The sequence below is a fragment of the Polypterus senegalus genome, chromosome 12 (assembly GCF_016835505.1).
Source record: "Polypterus senegalus isolate Bchr_013 chromosome 12, ASM1683550v1, whole genome shotgun sequence".
Taxonomy (NCBI): Eukaryota; Metazoa; Chordata; class Cladistia; order Polypteriformes; family Polypteridae; genus Polypterus; species Polypterus senegalus.
Genome location: NC_053165.1, coordinates 40864584 through 40884530, shown reverse-complemented (window position 1 = coordinate 40884530; position 19947 = coordinate 40864584). Strand labels below are relative to the sequence as shown.

At 40.5% G+C, this 19947-nt stretch overlaps 1 protein-coding gene across 2 annotated transcripts in view; it reads right to left on the bottom strand.

Moving 5' to 3' along the window:
- fbln2 (fibulin 2) overlaps nt 1–19947 on the bottom strand; it is an 84367-nt gene that overhangs the window by 46600 nt on the left and 17820 nt on the right. For both annotated transcript variants that reach the window (XM_039770941.1, XM_039770942.1), the window contains exon 2: nt 15349–16516. In XM_039770941.1, the coding sequence (XP_039626875.1) occupies nt 15349–16471 (1123 nt within the window). In that variant the 5' untranslated portion in view covers nt 16472–16516. The remainder of the gene's footprint in view (nt 1–15348; nt 16517–19947) is intronic.

Genomic DNA, 19947 nt, shown 5'->3' with positions numbered 1-19947 from the left:
CCGTCTCAGTCAAAGGAAAGTTGCATACAGAATTTTGCCAACTGCAGACCTGAAATATTATAAAAAATCAAAAAACAGATCCTACTGTATTCTGACATGAACACCAGGTTGGGTGTTAAGGAAAAGGAGCTTTATTGGGCTTGAATCATTAATCTGGTCTTCACTTAGCTTTACTGACGGAACCTCAGAAAAACTAATATGTACTGCCACGTCTCAGGAACAGCTAAGAATAGCCATGAGCAGAGATCACGCAATATGTGTTTGGACAGCCACAGAACAATAGAAACAGCATCAGAAGTTATAAACAATACAGACAAAAATATAGACAGTACACGGTATAGATATAAAGTAACATGTCAAATGTTGACAGCAAAGAGAGCCTGATCTCTCAACTATTTATTTTGAGAGATACAAGGAGAGTGAAAGGAGGGATGGGAAACATTTTACTTTCGCAATACCAGGTATTTTCAGCTATGAATGTAAAACTAAAATAAATACTAAAATTAAATAAATAAAGATGTTTAAAAAGAACACAAGAGCAGGTATATTTTTTCACCAGTTTGCAAACTGCTGTCACTTTTGTCAAAATACCAGTTAACTTTACCTGTAGTTCAGTAGAGACTTGTGCCACTTAATTGTCAAATAACCTTTTTAATACACATTCTGCTCAGATATGTAGACTACTGTGAACCTCCCTATCAGTTAGGCAAGGAAGAGTTTTATTTTAATTTCAAAATGGAATTTTCCTGTACATCACTCACTATTTTCTGCCCATTAGGGAAAGGTTTTGTTTAATAGTATATTCTAACTTTAGGCTGTTGAATTATGTCTTGATATACAAAAAGTGCAAAAAAAGTCAGCAGTTTACCACAAATGACATCAAACCATAAGAGCACCATGTGATTTAGCTTCACTGTATGCTGCTGTACAAGTTGCAACGCATGTACATACAGTGCATCCGGAAAGTATTCACAGCGCATCACTTTTTCCACATTTTGTTATGTTGCAGCCTTATTCCAAAATGGATTAAATTCATTTTTTTCCTCAGAATTCTACACACAACACCCCATAATGACAACCTGAAAAAAGTTTACTTGAGGTTTTGCAAATTTATTAAAAATAAAAAAACTGAGAAATCACATGTACATAAGTATTCACAGCTTTTGCTCAATACTTTGTCGATGCACCTTTGGCAGCAATTACAGCCTCAAGTCTTTTTGAATCTGATGCCACAAGCTTGGCACACTTATCCTTGGCCAGTTTCCCCCATTCCTCTTTGCAGCACATCTCAAGCTCCATCAGGTTGGATGGGAAGTGTTGGTGCACAGCCATTTTAAGATCTCTCCAGAGATGTTCAATCGGATTCAAGTCTGGGCTCTGGCTGGGCCACTCAAGGACATTCACAGAGTTGTCCTGAAGCCACTCCTTTAATATCTTGGCTGTGTGCCTAGGGTCGTTGTCCTGCTGAAAGATGAACCGTCGCCCCAGTCTGAGGTCAAGAGCGCTCTGGAGCAGGTTTTCATCCAGGATGTCTCTGTACATTGCTGCACTCATCTTTCCCTTTATCCTGACTAGTTTTCCAGTTCCTGACGCTGAAAAACATCTCCACAGCATGATGCTGCCACCACCATGCTTCACTGTAAGGATGGTATTGGCCTGGTGATGAGCGGTGCCTGGTTTCCTCCAAACGTGATGCCTGGCATTCACACCAAAGAGTTCAATCTTTGTCTCATCAGACCAGAGAATTTTGTTTCTCATGGTCTGAGAGTCCTTCAGGTGCCTTTTGGCAAACTCCAGGCGGGCTGCTATGTGCCTTTTACTAAGGAGTGGCTTCCATGTGGCCACTCTACCATACAGGCCTGATTGGTGGATTGCTGCAAAGATGGTTGTCCTTCTGGAAGGTTCTCCTCTCTCCACAGAGGACCTCTGGAGATGACAGAGTAACCATCGGGTTCTTGGTCACCTCCCTAACTAAGGCCCTTCTCCCCCGATTGCTCAGTTTAGATGGCCGGTTAGCTGTAGGAAGAGTCCTGATGGTTTCGAACTTCTTCCACTTATGGATGATGGAGGCCATTGTGCTCATTGGGACCTTCAAAGCAGCAGAAATTTTTCTGTAACCTTCCCCAGATTTGTGCCTCGAGACAATCCTGTCTCGGAGGTCTACAGACAATTCCTTTGACTTCATGCTTGGTTTGTGCTCTGATATGAACTGTCAACTGTGGGGCCTTCTATAGACAGGTGTGTGCCTTTCCAAATCATGTCACATCAACTGAATCTACCACAGGTGGACTCCAATTAAGCTGCAGAAACATCTCAAGGATGATCAGGGGAAACAGGATGCACCCGAGCTCAATTTTGAGCTTCATGGCAAAGGCTATGAATACTTATTTACATGTGCTTTCTCCATTTTTTTATTTTTAATAAATTTGCAAAAGCCTCAAGTAAACTTTTTTCACGTTGTCATTATGGGGTGTGGTGCTCTGGTTTCCTCCCACAGTCCAAAGACATGCAGGTTAGGTGGATTGGTGATTCTAAATTGGCCCTAGTGTGTGCTTGGTGTTTGTGTGTGTCCTGTGGTGGGTTGGCACCCTGCCCAGGATTGGTTCCTTCCTTGTGCCCTGTGTTGGCTGGGATTGGCTCCAGCAGACCCCCGTGACCCTGTGTTCGGATTCAGCAGGTTGGAGAATGGATGGATGGATTATGTGGTGTTGTGTGTAGAATTCTGAGGAAAAAAATTAATTTAATCCATTTTGGAATAAGGCTGTAACATAACAAAATGTGGAAAAAGTGATGCGCTGTGAATACTTTCCAGATGCACTGTATATTGGCCTCAGTAACAATTACAGGTAACATGGCATGACTTATGAACAGACCGAAATTCTGTAATGCTATACCTTATACATCTGTCTTGCTCCCTGGAAATCCAGTGAGTGGCAACCAAGCACTTTCATGAAGCGGTATCATAATTTAATGTTTGTGCAAAACCATCACCTTTGTATTTGTCACTAAGACTAGAAATAGATTCTGTCATGCAATCACTGTCAATTTCTACAGAACTGACACCATCGTCACACAGTAAATTGCTTCCTTCTTCATGTGTTCTACATTTTGATCGCCCATATTTAGCTTGTCCAGTCATTACGAACGCAATTCAAACAGCCACCCTTCATCCACTATTCACTGGGGATGACTGTGTGCATGCGGCTAGCAATTGACTTAGGGGATAATGATAAAAGGCTTAAAGAAGACTCCTCATTCCTCCCCAGGCTGGGGTTCAATATCATATTTTATGTTGTCTGTGTTCATTTTTAGTTCTTATGTATAAATTAAGTTTATTTGTGTTTATTTGCCATTGCTTCTGTTTAAGTTTCAATGCCCTGGCTATGTTCCATGAATTTTGTGGGTGATCACCCAGGGAGCCTGGCCACCTGCCAATCCCGTCCAGGAACTGCCCTCCACCCTATAAGTTGGAGGGTCTCCCATAGTTCCTGGTAGTTCATTTTGATTGTGCTAGGATGTTTTGGTAAGTTGTGTTTCTCCTGTGCTTATCCTTTTTGATATCTCTGGATTTTTAACATTTGTTCTGTTTTTTGACTTCACTTGGGATTTCTACATTGGGACATTGTTTGCCTTGGTTTGCTTGGACTTTTAGGCAACTCCATTTTGCCAAAGTGCTCTATGGAACTTAACTGTGTAACAGAGTATTTTCGTGTAGACTAAAATATTTACATTTTTCTGAGGTTTCTGTGTTTGCCCATTAATCTAGCTGGGGTTTGGCAGTATATCCCCCTTTCATATGCATTACTGGAAGTGTGTTTGTAACTTTTTGATAGTTTCATGCCTTGGGAATCCCAGTTCACAACATCTCGTGGCCAGAAAATTTGTTTGGAAAACAAAGAACAAATACTGGTTTACCGGTATATATTTTGATTCATTTTGGAGCTGCTGCAGCCCAGTTTAGTTTATGCTTAAGTCCGGCTGTGAGGAAAACTGAAGAAAAATTTTGCACGTAATTTATTGTTTAATTTCATTTTTGCATTTCGGTTTTATATTTTTATTTCAGTTGTTTATAATCAATTATAGTATACAATTAGAAGTAATTATAATTATTTTACTTTGGTTTATGAAAATATTTTTCTGTTAATAGTTTTTGTCCTCACTTTAGCTTTTGTTTAACGATAATAACCTTGTTCGGAATTGGTGACAGACCACGCACCCCTAAAATGGCCTATAAATAGGAGAATTCCCTAGTTTTCAAAAGGTTCCTCAAATTGCAGCCCAACAAGTTCCAAATAATATACTGGAAAAGGGTCTGACTCAATAATCTCATGGTTCACCCCAAGGACTGGGCAGAGATTAAGAAGATTGTCTTGAACTATACGACAGCTCTATAAGTTATTCTTATGTGTAACACCAGGAGCAAGAGTTCAGGGGTGCACAGGGACTGACATGTTTCCACTTACAGTACTTAGTAGTACTTAGTACACTTGGGCACAGCCTCCAACCCTTCTGTGCTGAATTACATTCAAACACCACCTATGTTGGTGCCAGATATAACACGGCTTCTAAACACTTTCAACACAACACAAAGGAAGTGCAGGAAACTGGAGGAGAATGAAACATGAATTGAAAACAATGTTAAACTGAAGATATGCTGCTTTAAGCTCACTCAGTTATGTAAGGAGCTGTAGGTGTGGGTATAAGCCACATAAATTATTACCCAGACATAAACAGCCTAGGCTAAGAGAAGACTGATATTGTGAATTTAGGCACAGGGCAATTTAGATTCATCAAGCAAGTCAACCTGGCAGGGCATCATAGCAGTGGGGTTAGGTCACATCTCTGGATGAAATGGAAAGGACACTTAAACTCTACACAGACAGCACTTCGGCTGGAGTTCAAGCACTCTGAGGCTGCAGCTCCCCCAATACCGTTCTGTCTTATCTAAATCAATGTAGTTTTACTACTTCTGATACCGTATGTACATTACGGGAGTACCTGCTCTTCAATGCCTTGCTAAATGCTGTTTTGCACATGTAACACTCATTACTTGCAGCAATTTCTGCCAATGCTTTTTGTTCACCTCGAAATATGTCACAAACCTTGATAAACTATGGAAACTGTTACATGCACTCTCAGGTAAACAAATGTTTTTGTCAGAACTGAAATGAGCGCAGTTAGAGGAGCACAGCCAAAGTGTAGTCAGACAGGCAAAAGTCAATACTGGAAAAACAGAATAGTGACAAAGGAGAGAGCCAAAAGAATTGTCAGGATAACAAAGCTAAAATTAAGATGCCAAAAAGAAACTCATTACTCATTAGAGGCGACTTTAATTTATGCACTGTGGGATAACTGAGATCCAAGAATGTTGAATGCTTATGCAAAGGTGAGTCACATAATATCTAAATGGGGCAGCATAAACAAAAATATAAAAAATGTTACAATTACCATGGAGCACTAAATAAACCACAAAATTAGGTTCCTCTTGAAAAATACTAATATACTGTAGTTGAAATAAAACAAGCACATAAATGTCCCAAAAAAATATAAAATAAATAAATAACATAGCATAAAACAACCTTTCCCTAAGGTGCAAATTCCAAGCCCATCAGTCTCAATGGGACTGCCAACATGAAAATGATGCAAATGTCTGGGAGCATGAAGATCTAATGCAGGAGCCCAGGAACTTTCCTCTGGGCCATAACTCCGGCATGGCAAGGTGATAAGCGGTGCTTACCGATACACCTCACAATGGAGTAGGGTTCAATACACCTTGGAGCTAATTTACAGGATAGAACTTTCAAGCAAAAGTCACACATAGCAAGCTACACCTTCTGCACAATCCTAAACAGGGGTGGCTTTCTTGGAAACCTATCAGCTTGAAGTTTGGCAGAGGTGCCTACCCTCAACAAGCGCCTTTGAACAGTGCTCCAAATAATCAGTAAATTATTAATGAAATCAGGCAAGAGACCTGACTGAAGAAATAGAATGCTCACACAGAACTGGAGAAAGAAAGCTATACTAGCAAAAGGTTCCTAGCAAACTATCCCACAGTATAAAATACAGTAAACTCCGGTTAGTTTGAAATGATTTAAAAGTGCACCCTAATTTATTCATGTAGTCTGACTGGTGCTGCTCAGGATGATAACCAGAAGCAAGTTTAAACTTAGTGACTATCATGGCACAAAAACCTTTCCAAAACATAGAAAGAAATTGAGGGCCATGACCTGAGAGAATTGATCTTTGAAGAATATGATGTTTAAAGTAATGGTAGATGAAAATATCTACTAACAACCTAGCTGAAGGAACTCTTTAGAGTGTAATATAATAATCACTTTTGGAAAACCCTTCCACTACATATGACATTTAGATGGTGGTTGGTCAGTCATAAAACACACGGAAATGTTCTCCCATTTCCACAAAGGAGGCGAATAGGTTGCAAAAGTGTAACTCTGGGCCCAGATTGTGTTTTAAACCTGTTGCACACCCCACAAGCCAAACCAAATTGCCCATGCCACCAAAAATATTTTTCCATGAAGTCATATACCATTTCAATACCAGGGTGTTCAAGAAAAAAAATTGAATGTCTCATCTTAAGGACCTCCACCTTAACAGATTCCATAGCAAAGACTTTGTCCTTGATATTAATCACACCGATGACAAGTAGCCCAGGTAGCCTGTAAAGTTTGTTTTCAGTTGAACAGGGAGGTCAAACAAAATGGCCCTAATAAACAAAGACAAAGGAAATACATTTTTGAGGTTAGCATCTACTATCTCAAATTCAAAAATCTTGGACAATTCCTTAAAATTCTACTTCACTAGATGGTACATAATAGAAAACGTTAATTTGTTAGAAAAGAATGTCAACCTAGACTAATTAGCTTTCAGCTCTTTTGTGTTTTTTAAATAAATCAAACTTTATACTACCTAAAAATCACAAGGGTATGAGCTACACGCTCAAGCCAATGACATCATTCCTCCAATGCTAAATTGATTTTCAGCATTTCTCTGCCTCTCACAACTAAATTCTGTTTCAAAACTGAGAGCTTCCTTTAAAAATAAGAACAGGGGTACAATATACTCTTGTTAGGAAATAACACTGCCCCCACCCCTATGCTGGCTGTGTCTGCCCTTACTTGAAAAGGCAACACAATATCTGAATGTTGTACAATTACAGCAGAGGTAAAATTCTCCTTCAAAATATCAAAAGCCCTTTGAACTTCCTCAATCCAAACCATTTTTTGCAGGATGTTTTGGTAAACCCAATAATGGGAGTTATCAAGCGGCTAAAATTTCTAAAAAGGTGGTGACAGCAGTTAAAGAACCTATTTGATGCAATCTGGAAGTTTCAATTTGATATGAATAGCATTAACATTTTCTGGATACATCTCAAGACCAGCCCTGCTATAATGTAGTGACCCAAGAACAGGACTGAGGACTGTTGAAACAGTTTGTTGGGACCAGGTCTGGATAATATTTCTCTGACATATAAAATGTGCAAGTCAAAAATCAGGAGTGAATATTAAGATATAACTAAAATAAACCAATACTGTGTGGACCCCAGTAAATCATCAAAAATATCATTCATGAATGACTGAAAAACCACTGGCATATTTACCAAGCCATAAGGAGATGCCAGGGATTCATAACAACTGAAATTAGTGTTAAACGTGGTTTTCAGGTCACAAGTTCAAAAACAATTGTATGCATTTCTATGATTGAGTTTAGAAAATATGTAAAAATTCATAATCTAATCCAGGAAAGTAAAAATCTGAGGCCAAGGATAGTTTATTTTACCATGGATTTTATTAAGCTCCCTGTAGTCAACACAAGTACAAAAAATAGCCAATCTTTCAAAGAAAAAGAAAGTTCCCACAAGACTAGAAGTTGGGCAAATAAAACGTATTTGTTAAATGTTATTAATCATATCAATCTATTTCCTTAGTCTCTTAGGAAAGCAATTGCCATTCGTCTTCCATTGGGTAAAGGTACGCCTGACAACAAATTAATAGCACGATCGTATGGTCGATGAGGAGGTTACTTAGAAAAACCCCCTCAAAACTTGCATACTGTTTGAGCACCAAAACACTGGAACTGCATGAAGCAGTTTGATACTCAGATATCGTATGCAGTTGTAAACACATTTCGTGCACCAAGCAAGTAATTCACCATTCGACCAATTTTTAATGGGGAAGCATTTTTTAAGCAAAGGAAACATGAAAATAATGTTTAGTTGCAAAATCTCAGACAGAGTCAAGGAAAATAATGATAATCCTACACATGATGCCTCCTCCTCATCTTGATCCGGCGAAACTACAATCCACCTCAGAGCCTCTAGACATAGCAGCAAGACTCATCGTCTTCTCAAGGTAAGAAAAATTGCATCATGTGAATAAGTTACTATGATTTATTTTTTCAATGAATTTGTTTATAGTTTTGCTGAGCTGGATTACCTTTGATTTCTTAGTTAAAAGCTGTAATTGTAGTAATGGTCCTCCTGAAAAACTTTTAGCATTATTTCTAATGAGGGAAATAGACCTGTTATAAAGCCACATTTTATGTTGATTTATATTAGCACAGTATAGTGCCCATCTCACTTTCTTGATTTACAGTAAACAGATATGTTTTTTGTATTGGGAGTTCTGTATTTACTGCTTCAGCATTACTATGCTAAGCACTGCCCTCTTGCCCATCCCTTTCATATGATGCTTCCACTAGAACCCATTGCAACGAAGAGATCCTGGGACTGTATTGTAGCCCTGGGTATAAGATGGATGGATGGATGGATGGATACCCATTGTATGTCCACACTGCTGATCACCTGAAAAAAACATGCCAGTGAACTCCCTGACAGGAAGTTTCACTGAATAGCTTTTCTTGGGAGTTTCTATCATGCTAGAATGGTTAACTCCATAGAGATGCTGAAACGTAGTGACCAACATGGTGAATCACTCTTTGGCTAAAGGCTGAGCAGATAATTAAAAACCAAATGCATCCTAAGAGGCCAATAACCAAAGTAACAAGTTAAGCTGACAGATTTATCTAGAAGTACATCCCAGCATTCCTTCAGGGGAATATTTATCAGCAGCAAACAGGCAGCCGGCTATGTTATTACTGGTGATGCACTGTACATGAGTAACATCTTCTGAAGTTTCATTACCCTTTACATATTTGTACAAACTGCTCAAAAATGCCAACATGTGACTTTATAGCTTTAAAATGTTTAATTAACCAGATTACTCTATAGATTTCACAATTGGAATATCCTTCCATCTATTTCAAAAACCTGCTCGTTTTCTGGCACAGTGTGACAGGCTGGTGTAGGCAATCCCCGAAGCACCAGGTATAAAACAGAAAACAGCTATGGATGGGATGCTGGCCCATTACAGAGGATATTTACGCAGATCTTGGGCAGTGTACAGATTCCAGCAACTTAATGTGGAAATGAACCAGAATACCCAGTGCAAAAAGCGCAGACAAACACAAGGAGAACAAACAAACTTCACTCAAACGTTGAACTGGCTACAATTTGGATCCAGTCTTTTTGAGTTGTGAGCCTGCTAATCATCAATTTTATGAAATGATCTGCAACTAAATTAAATTATGTCTCAGGTATCATTTTTTAAAGATGCTCTGCTCCTCCTTATTTAAGTTTGGACAGCATGTTGGCACAGTTTTTAGTGTTTCACTGCTCTAAATCTCTGTCCTGGTTTACATGTTCTACTCATGTCTGTGTGCCCTTTCCTCCAGGTACTCCGGGTTTTCTCTCACATGCCCAACATTGTTAGATAAGCTGTTGACTCTGGACAGGCCCCACGTGAGTGATGGTGCAAACAGAAATGTGACTCAACAATGTTAAGTTCCAGTTTTGCACCAATGTTGCCGAGATAGACTCCAGCTCACTGCACCCCTTTAATCTGATTAAGCTTCATCTTTCGGCTGCTCCCATTTAGTGGTTGCCATTCAGATCATCTGTCTCCATCTATCCCTGTCCTTAATTTGATTAAGATAGTTTGCAAAATTTACAGATGAATAATCTATTCACGAGATAATAATACATATAGAGTTTTAAATTATTTCCTAATTAATAATCTATGTGCCTGTGCATTCCTAAAGTGTGCCAAGTGCAGATGACGCCATTGCCTCTGCGTTCCTAAAAGTCAGCTAAAGGCAGATCTCTTATTCTAAATGCCCTTACTGACAAGTGACAGAGTAGCCTTTCAAAGGTCATTGGGAGGCACTCAAGCACTCAACCGACATCTAGTGAAGGCACCCATTCTCTGTTCTTGCATTGTGACTGGCAACTCTCTTTGTGATAACACTAAGCAGTGGCGGGCTGTGTCCAGCCACGCTTGGGTGTTCACACAACTTGCCATAGTTTCTATTTATATCTAGACGTAATTTTGCATTGTCAGTTCAGACTGATGGGTTCCAGAGCCGCATTGTTATCAGTCCTGGGATTTGGCGAATGCTGCCTAAAAGCTGGAGCCTAAGATCCCCTGTTCTAAGGAGGGTAATCGCCTCTTCCAGTGCACTTACTTACTTCATATCCTGGCTCTAACTGAAATCCTGCCGTATTCTTCTCACATAACTTTCTACATCATCCTGGAGCACAAATGACAAAAGACTTGGCACAGATCTCTGGGTTCCCACCAACACAAACTTGCCTTATTCAGCCCAGTCCTATAAGCCACACCTCCAGTTTCAAAAATAAGTCAATCTAACGTTAGATAATCAAGAAACATTTAGCAAAGAACAGGCATCCCAGTCTTGTTCCGCTCACCATATCCTACATTATATAGTCCACCAGCTGGTCTCAAAGAACTGAGAGGCTCTTCTATCTTGGGAGTTCAGGCTTTATACAGTAATAAGTCTATCTGTCTGTCTGTCAGTCACTTTGATAGGTGCCAAGTCATTGACACAACACTACAGCTACCATCAAATGGGCGAGAGATTATTAATTTTTCTAGGCAAGACCCAAGCTAAAAATCAGAAGGCTTAGATCACCTTCCACACTGCAACCTTTTGCCTTGCATTGACCTTTGCCCAACCAAGGTAGATGTGGCTTAATGGCTTGTGAGGATAACATCCTTCCCGTTTTCAGCAAACAAGCTCATTAGCAAGGAGTTACCATTGTTCTTTCAGAGATTTTAAAAATTAAAAAAAGGCAAATTATGCAGGAGCAAAGCTTACCCTCCAAACAGGAAAGACAATTGTTCAGGGAGTGTTTGTGCTGCTTGGCTGTTCTTTGTGTTAATATCTGCAAATGAGTAGAGCAGCCTGGCTTGTAGTGCCACCTCCATGGCTGCTCAGTCCATACAAAAGCAGGAAGAAATCCCCCAGCTGCTGGCGTGCACGATAAGGCCACAGCGTGTTGCCCCTCGGAAGTCTCAAAAGGACAGGACACTGGGTCGCAGCACAATGTATGATGCCTTTCATAGTCAGAACAGATCATTCATGAATTGTACCAGAACATGGTGAGCTTGTCAGCTGATGATACGGGCGGATTCCTTTTTTATTTCAAATTCACATACATATTGGTATATCAGCAAACTATATTTCTCATTGTGAATTTCACTCTCAGCCTCAAGGCAGCAAGATGGCCTCTGGGAATTCAGGTGTACATCAGCACTGTCTCGCCTGTAAAACAACTTTCTGTAGGGGTCTCAAGCTCTGTTCCCATGCGGATATAATGACGGCGGGTTTCAGTCTGCAACAAGTTTGTAATAAGAAGCTTATCTTCTCTCTAAAAATAATCGTTTCTTATACAGCCTAATAAGTTCCTCTTTCCAACCTTTTTAGCAAGTCTAAAACATTGATTTCTGCCGCCAGTTCAAAGTAGGAGAGACCCAGTTTAAAATTCCCAAAAAATCTCACATATACATCTTTGGAACATGGATGAAAATGTATTACTGGGGTGAGAACGCAGACTCCACACAGACTAGGTCATGACTGGAGCTATCATGCAACTCATTATATTTGCAGGATAGACGAGATGCCATCAAGATAGCACTACTGAGTACTGGCTCCATTCAGACTGTGCATTTACTTTGTGCTATGTGCTTTTTTATTTACTTTTTTTTTTTTTTAATCGTTAGAAACTCAAAAAGGTCTGCATAGAAAAAATTAAGCAAGACTTGCATAGATGGTCAACCCTTCATCTCACTCTAGCTGGAAGAATGAACACTGTTAAGATGAATATTCTTCCTAAGCTTCTTTTTTATTTCAAAACATTCCAATATATACATCAATAAATCATTTTTTGAGCAATTAGATTCAGCAATAACCTCATTTATTTGGAACTCAAAACATCCACGTATCCAAAGAACGGCACTACAAAGACAAAAGGCAGAAGGTGGCATGGCTCTACCTAACTTTCAGTTTTATTACTGGGCAGCAAACATACAAGCTATAAAAACCTGGACACAAACAGATGAACATACACAGGCTTGGTCCGCAATAGAAATAAAATCCTGCAGTACTTCTTTATATTCCCTGCTTTGTGCCTCAATAAATGCAAGTTATCGGCAATATACTGATAACCCAATTGTGCTTCACTTACTTAGAATCTGGAACCAATGTAGAAAGCATTTTAAGATGGAGAATCTTTTATCTGTGGCACCTCTGCAAGAGAACCACCTCTTTCAACCTTCGCAAACATATGCCGTTTTTAATATCTGGAAAAAATGTGGGATTAACTTGCTTAGAGATCTTTATATAGACAATATCTTTGCATCCTATGAACAATTATATTCCAAATTTAACTTTCCAGCTACACATTTCTTTCACTGTCTTCAAATTAGGAACTTTGTTAAACAGACCCTGCTTGATTTTCCTCATCTTGCACCCTCGTCCATGCTGGAAAAAATATTGCCCAATTTCAAGGACTTTGACACCATCTCTGCAATATATAAAATTATTTTACAGTCCCTCCCTTTCAAAGATCCAAGAGGACACTGGGAAAAGATCTCTTAATCAATATATCAGAAAAGGAGTGGAAAGTAGCAATGCAGAGAATTCACTCGAGCTCCATATGCACAAAGCATGCAATTATTCAATTCAAAATTATATATCAAGCACATCTGTCTCATCTAAAACTCTCCAAAATGTTTCCAGGGCAGGACCCAACCTGTGAACGCTGCAATCAAGTCCCAGCCTCACTGGGTCACATGTTCTGGGCCTGCACCAAATTAACATCATTCTGGACCAAAATTTGTAATTACCTTTAAGACAGCCTTGGTCTCACAATCCCTCCTAACCCATTAACAGCTGTGTTTGGTGTTCTTCCAGAGGGTTTAAAGTGGAGAAGGACAAACAAACTGTAATTGCCTTTACTACACTATTGGCACGCAGACTTATTTTGCTAAACTGTAAGAATCAAAACTCTCCTCTTTGAAGTCAGTGGGTAACTGATTCTCACTTAGAGGATCTGTGCAGAACTTTTTCAAAACCTGGGAGGATATAATTAATAATATTTTAGAATAAGCTCTTAAAGCACCGAGGAAGCAATTATATCCGCATTTCTTTTTCTTCTCCATTCATCTCTATTGGCTTATCAAACTCATCAAAAACAAGCCTTAAGTTTTACCCCATTGGCCATGCTCTTTTTCTCAGGGGTGAGGGTCGACTTGTTCTCAATCCTACTTTTTGTAAAAATTGATTGATTTGTATGGAATGATTACAATAAAATGAATAAAAAAAAAGAAACTCAAAAACATAGGATCGCAGGTCACACACCACATTTGTATGTTCATATTTTCTGACTAAGCTTCGCCAATTGTCAAAAGGGAGTCCCATGCATCCCCACACCTAACAAACACATGTATGGAAGCCTACAGTATTTCCACCATACACTTTTCCCACAAGGCCAAACATCTGCCATTGTAAGGCTTGGCATTTCAAAAATCTGCTCACTGTAGATTAAAATAATCTGTACAAGACATCTCCATCTCCTCCAGTCCGGTCCTCTTGTGCACGTTGGTAGATACACCAAATAATAACCTCCAACAGTCTTATTATGCAGTCAAATTATAGGTCCTATCATTGTTTTAGTGTGGCATTAATTTTTATTAGGATGGAACTTAAAAGTTCACTTAGTAGAGCAACAATAGATTCCACATGCAGAACATGCTTAGATCTTTTGATAGCACAGCTGCCTAATGTCAGGGGAAGGGCAGACAATGACTGGACTCAAAAAGGTTTCACTCAGTAGAGGACCAAGTAGCCTATTCAGAGTTTCTCCTCACTTTTGATGGTGCATTGTGCTCTAGTTGCTAAGCTACTCCTGTCTTCTATTTTCAGCAGAACTTGAACTTAAAGTGAAAATCATTAACCTATCAAGACGGTCCTGCTGATTATAAATTATAGACAATGAGGTGGACCTTCTGGCTCCTTTGAATTACATTACCTGTCTGGAGTGTGGGGGGACATGTGAGATCAATGTTCAAATGCATGGTGAACTTCAAGCATGAAATGAAAAGAAACGCCTCACACATCAGCCAGACAGAGTACGGGACTGACCATGTATTTACGACACCGAGTTCTGAGGAAAACAGCGACGAATAATTAGGCCAGTGAGATGGTCAGAATGAGCCTCTGTGACAAGCAACTTTTGTCATCCGCTTTGCCACTTGTATAGAAAATTAACACATCTGTAAGGACTATCTTCAGCACCACACATCAAGCAGCCACCTGATTGCCACCCAAAAAAGAGAGAGCAACTTTCGTAAAGGAAAGCAAAATTGCAGAAAATTAGCAAGATGGTATTTTTATGGACTGGCTAGGGCCTGGGAGGGGCACTCACAATCTATATTATATAGTGACACCTCAACATCACTCCCCTTATCCCAACTCCTTACTTATCAAATGGCCATGACTATGAGCAGCAATCATGACCTTTAGTGCCTCCCCACATTGCTGGTACAGGAAGGACACTCCATTTGCCTTATAGTTCTTTCAGCCACTTAAGGTTAAAGTTGATTGACAAAATTAAGACTGTGAGTGGTGACAAAACTTTCTGACCTCAACTTCTATCTAAACTGGAAGGCCAGAGAACTTTCAGGCATCTCATCATCTCCACTTGAATGGCCAAGCTAGACTCCATTTATTCCTGAGTCTTCTATCTTACTGTCAAACACTCAATTCCGCCGTCTGGTTTCACTTGTTTTTCTGGACGGGGAAGTGCCTTTGGCAGCAGGATGTGTGAAACAAATAAAACCAATTTAGTCATAAATTCAGGATTTCAGAGAGATTCTCATGCCGAGGTTTGGAGAGAGGCCACATAAAGACACTCTCCTTTTCTTTTCATCATATTCTACAAATGCGGACCCTGTCCGATTTTGCACTCACCTACACTTGTAGTCAAGGTCCCAGATGGCCTCTCCTCTTCTTTGGCATCATAATGTAGAAAACTTTGTGACTGCCTTCTCTGCTGCTCATGTTCAGTTGCCTTTACCACTTCCTCAGGCTGGCTTGTGGGGTTGAACCTGACTGGTGGGAAGGTGGTCAACCCGTGGCTATCAGTAGAGGTGAGCAACCCAGGATCAGAGACTAGTTTTAGGTTCATCATGGTTTCAGTCACATTGTCAGATGGGCCCATAAGTGGCGTCACTTGGGTGGTCTGAAGTATGGGGTTGTCAGTGACCTCTTCCAGAAGTATATCTCTTAACCTGTGCTCCACATTTAGTGTATCGTTGGGTGATGGGTGTTCACGATCCAGTGCAGGGATCAAAGATGATATAGTTGGTGATACAGTATTCCACTTGGCTCTTTGTGTAGAGCTGAATTCTGGGTAGTCATAGTCATTATCTATTGTGTGTGCATGATCTGTTTTGAACATGGAGAGGTTTCTGCTGTGCTCTTTGGACTGTTGATCTTCTGAGGCCTCCTGATCATAGCTGTAAGGTTCATCATAATGTTTTCGATGGTTTCCTTCCTCTGTGGCTTGTGACTGACAATCTGGCTTAGGGTAGCACATTAGATCCCCTCCTGTGTTAGGGCAATGGCATACCTGGCAGGTGTCCATCTGGAATGTATAACCAGCTTCATATGTCTGGTCTCCATGGGTACATCCAATTCGCTTGCAATGGGAGCAACTGTCAGATGGCTCATCCAACTCAATGCAGTTTCGGGGGATTTCAGGGCAGGGGATAAAGTGACAGGTGATTTTTCCTCCTCCTTTGGGGCAAGAACACTCGGTACTTCCAAAATCTACCAAGTAAGATTCACCCTCTGGGACTTTGCCATTGCGAAAGCCTGCATTCACACAATCATAATACTGGTACCCCTCGCAGGTGCAACCTTTCTTCATGCAGGATGCACAACAGGAGCCTACTTCCAGCACCTCTTCAATGCAGTTTTCCAGTACAAGGCATTCAGCACCAGTGCAGTCATTCTGGGCACTGCAGATGACAGCTTGCCACAATAAAAGACCTTTTAAAAGGACCGACCTGAGGAGCCAAGCAGCAGCCATTCTGAATGACCAATGTAGTACAGGGCAGCTATAACTCCTTTAAAGCTGAAAGAGAACAAGAATTAACAATTTTAGTGAAGATAAAAATCAGGCAAGTACTTGATTCACAAAGCACATCCCAGCCCAGCCTCAATACGTAGTACAGCACTGAAAAAACTGAAAAGTGAGAGCAGAGACACGATCTGCTTTAAAAGAAATGGAAACAAGCTCCAACTGGGAAAATGATCAGCACTCACAATCTTCCTTGCAGACACATATATGAGCTTCCTGCCACTATTCCAAGTTGGCCAGACATGCCTAGCTCCTTAGAAACCACCACATCATTTCTATTTTCATCACAAATCAAATGTCAGTCTGCTTTCTCTGTTCAAAGTTCAGATCCACCTCACGGGAATTCTCCTGCAGTCCCTGAAAACGTGACAAATCATTATTGGAGCTGAGAGGCAGACCCAAGGCAGACCACTGTTCCACTTGCACCCACAGGCATATTGTGAGTGCACAAAGATACAAACAAATGTATGCATATTTCCAGTACATCACACATGAATGCGCACACACAGATACATGTGTGTATAACTCACTTTGATTGCTTGACAGTTTGCTGGATTTCTGTTTTCTTGTGGATTTTCTCTAGGTCCTCCACTTTTCTCTCACATCACAATAATAATAATGTGTAAACTTGTGTAACTGGCAATGTGTCAGTTAAGTATAAACCTAGAAAACAATATTCATGAGAAAAGATGGATGAATGGACGGGCCTTCATTCAAAACACAATTATGGCAGGATGATCATGATGAAGAGACTTCACCTATGTTACACAAGAAAGATGATGCTGTTGTCCTCGGATGGCACTTGTCCACGGAAGTTGCCACTAGGGATTCCGGAAATTAGGAATGTTTCATAGAAAACTTTAGCTGCTAAACTCTGTGGTACCATTACTCTGTTCTCAGGTTAAAGGAGACACAAGTGGCAAAGATGAATATTCCACAGCTAACAAGGAGCAGTCTGAAGTAATCACGCCAAGTCCATCCATCTGCATTTAATAAAGAGGAAGCCAAAGTTGTCCGATCTTGCCATCAGGGTCCTAAAGTCCGTCGAGCAAAAGACAAGGATCTTACACTATGTTTCACCAGCCTGAAAGAGATACCATGAGTGTACTACGCCTGAGCACCTGTTTGGAAGTGCACCCCATGATATATGTAGATGGGGTTCACAATATTGAAAAGGGGTCTCGTCAAGCACCTGTTGTGCAGCACTGGGTTAATTAAAAAGGGAACTGCGGACTTGGTGAGCTGCAGTAACTAAACTGAGACATAACTCCTAGACATTAAAGATGGCAGTGACTGCAGTGAAATGTGACTCAAGGACAAGTCAGGATGAAGCTCTGCGACACAATCACAATGAATATCAATGACTGAACAGGGATGTGACTCTGGGATACCCTGGGTATCAGTGTCAGAAATGGAACATGACATGTGAGTGATCAAACTGGCGTGTGATTTGAGTGTTAGTCAATGAACTTTGTCTCAGAGATGCACCAAGCATAAGTTGCCCAACTGGGCGTATTGGGCATCAGTGGCTGAACTGGGGTGTGACTCATGGACACAATGGGTTAGCAACTCTAATGGGACATGACTTGGATTCACACTGGGAGGCAGTGGCTAAGGATGGGTCTGATTCTAAAAAGAGAGTGGTCCTCAGCTCTTGAGATTACTGCATTTTTATATTAAAGTCAATGATGCAAACATTGGTAACACAGCAGAGGACCCAGGCCATTTGATTTTTGATGTTTTTTGTTTTTTTTTTCATTCTCCAGCAGTATTCTGACTGACTTTTCTTTAATCTAGTTCTGAGTATTTTGAACTACTGGGTACCCTGAGTACCCTGCAAATGCCTTAACACTGCTAAATTGTGGAATTTGTGTGACTTGCTGTCTGTCCAAACGACGGACCTCAACTGCAATGACAACAGCAGTTCTTTACACCCAAGCTGCTGCAGTTGTTAAATCTTGCTAAGCTCCCACTGTTCACTTATGCAATGTCTGCTGGCTCTTTCCTTTTTTTTCCTCTCTCTTTCTCTCTTTCCAGCGAGAGATTCATCAACAAATTGTCAAAGATTGTTTTGTGTAAGCTACTGTTGGGAGATCATTGTCACCTTTCACCCCTGAGGTTAAAGCCTATGCATCTTCAAAGTGTTTACTATTCATCAAGTCTCCTGATCAAAGTAAAGGCCATGTCTGAACCCAGAGTTCATCTCTGCTCCTGCAGAGAAGGCCATGTTGTACCATAATTTCCCACGCGTCTTGTAGTTTGAAAAAGGGAGCCAGTGCGGGCTTACTGTGAGACTGTGGATACAATGTCTCATAGCAGACAACTGGTAGAGCAGACCCCACAAGACAGCATTTGTTATGGATTTATAGAAAAACACAAAGTAGCTGCATTGTTGCTGAAATCAATGAAAGTAGTACTGCAAAACCACATGGTCATGGAAAATTAGATTTTAACTGCAACCTGGTCATCTCTGGAAACAGGTGGCTGATCTTGTGCTCATCTCTTCATCTCTCAGTGATTGCCAGGAAATCTTGGGCATCCGGGTGTTTATAGCTCAGGAAAGATGGTAGCACCACAGACACTGGCAATGGTACGGTGGGTTGGAAACATTTAACTAAGTAAACATATATGGAAATTGCTTGTGAAATGTGCTGGCCATTTGAGAAAGGAAACTGCTGAGGGGCCCAGTGGAAATTCTAGAGCTTTCCTTCTTGGCCTTGTGGCAACAGTTAAACAAAACAAAACAAGACGGTAACTGGAGTGTATTTAGACCCCCGGGAATTGCCCTTTGAAGAGCCCAGTAAAAGGCGCTATATCAAATAAGGATTGATTGGCTACTGCCTTAGGCCTAAACAGTCCAGATGCAGCTTCTTAGACAAATATGTTACCAGAGTCATTTTGGGAATAGATCCCATCTGACCAGCGAACATTCCCAGGTCACATAGGGACTGTGCATGAAATAAGGTTTAACTGCCAAAGGGAATGATGGATTACAGACTCATGAAGCAGAATGCGCCATGGTGGATTTGAAAAAACAAATGTGCAGAAGTCAGAGTCATACTGGAAATAAAAGCAATAATGACCTGGGCGACAGGACTTAAATGCAAATTCCTGCCGCAGGGTATTTCTTCATAATAAAACAGTGTTGCATTTGTGTTCTTTATAGCATAACATAATACTCTCAAACCCACTTAATCAAATGCAGGCACATGGCAGGCACAGTCTATCCTTGCCACAGTGATCCAAAAGGCAGAGAGCAACCCTGGAAAAGTGTCAGTCTATGGAAGGGCCCACTCTCTTGAACACTCACACACGGGGCCAATTTAGAATCGTCAGTTAACCTAATGGTGCATTCATCAAACTATTATCAACATAAAACATAGAGAAAACAAGGTGGAAAAATACTTTTTAGGACTTTCATATGT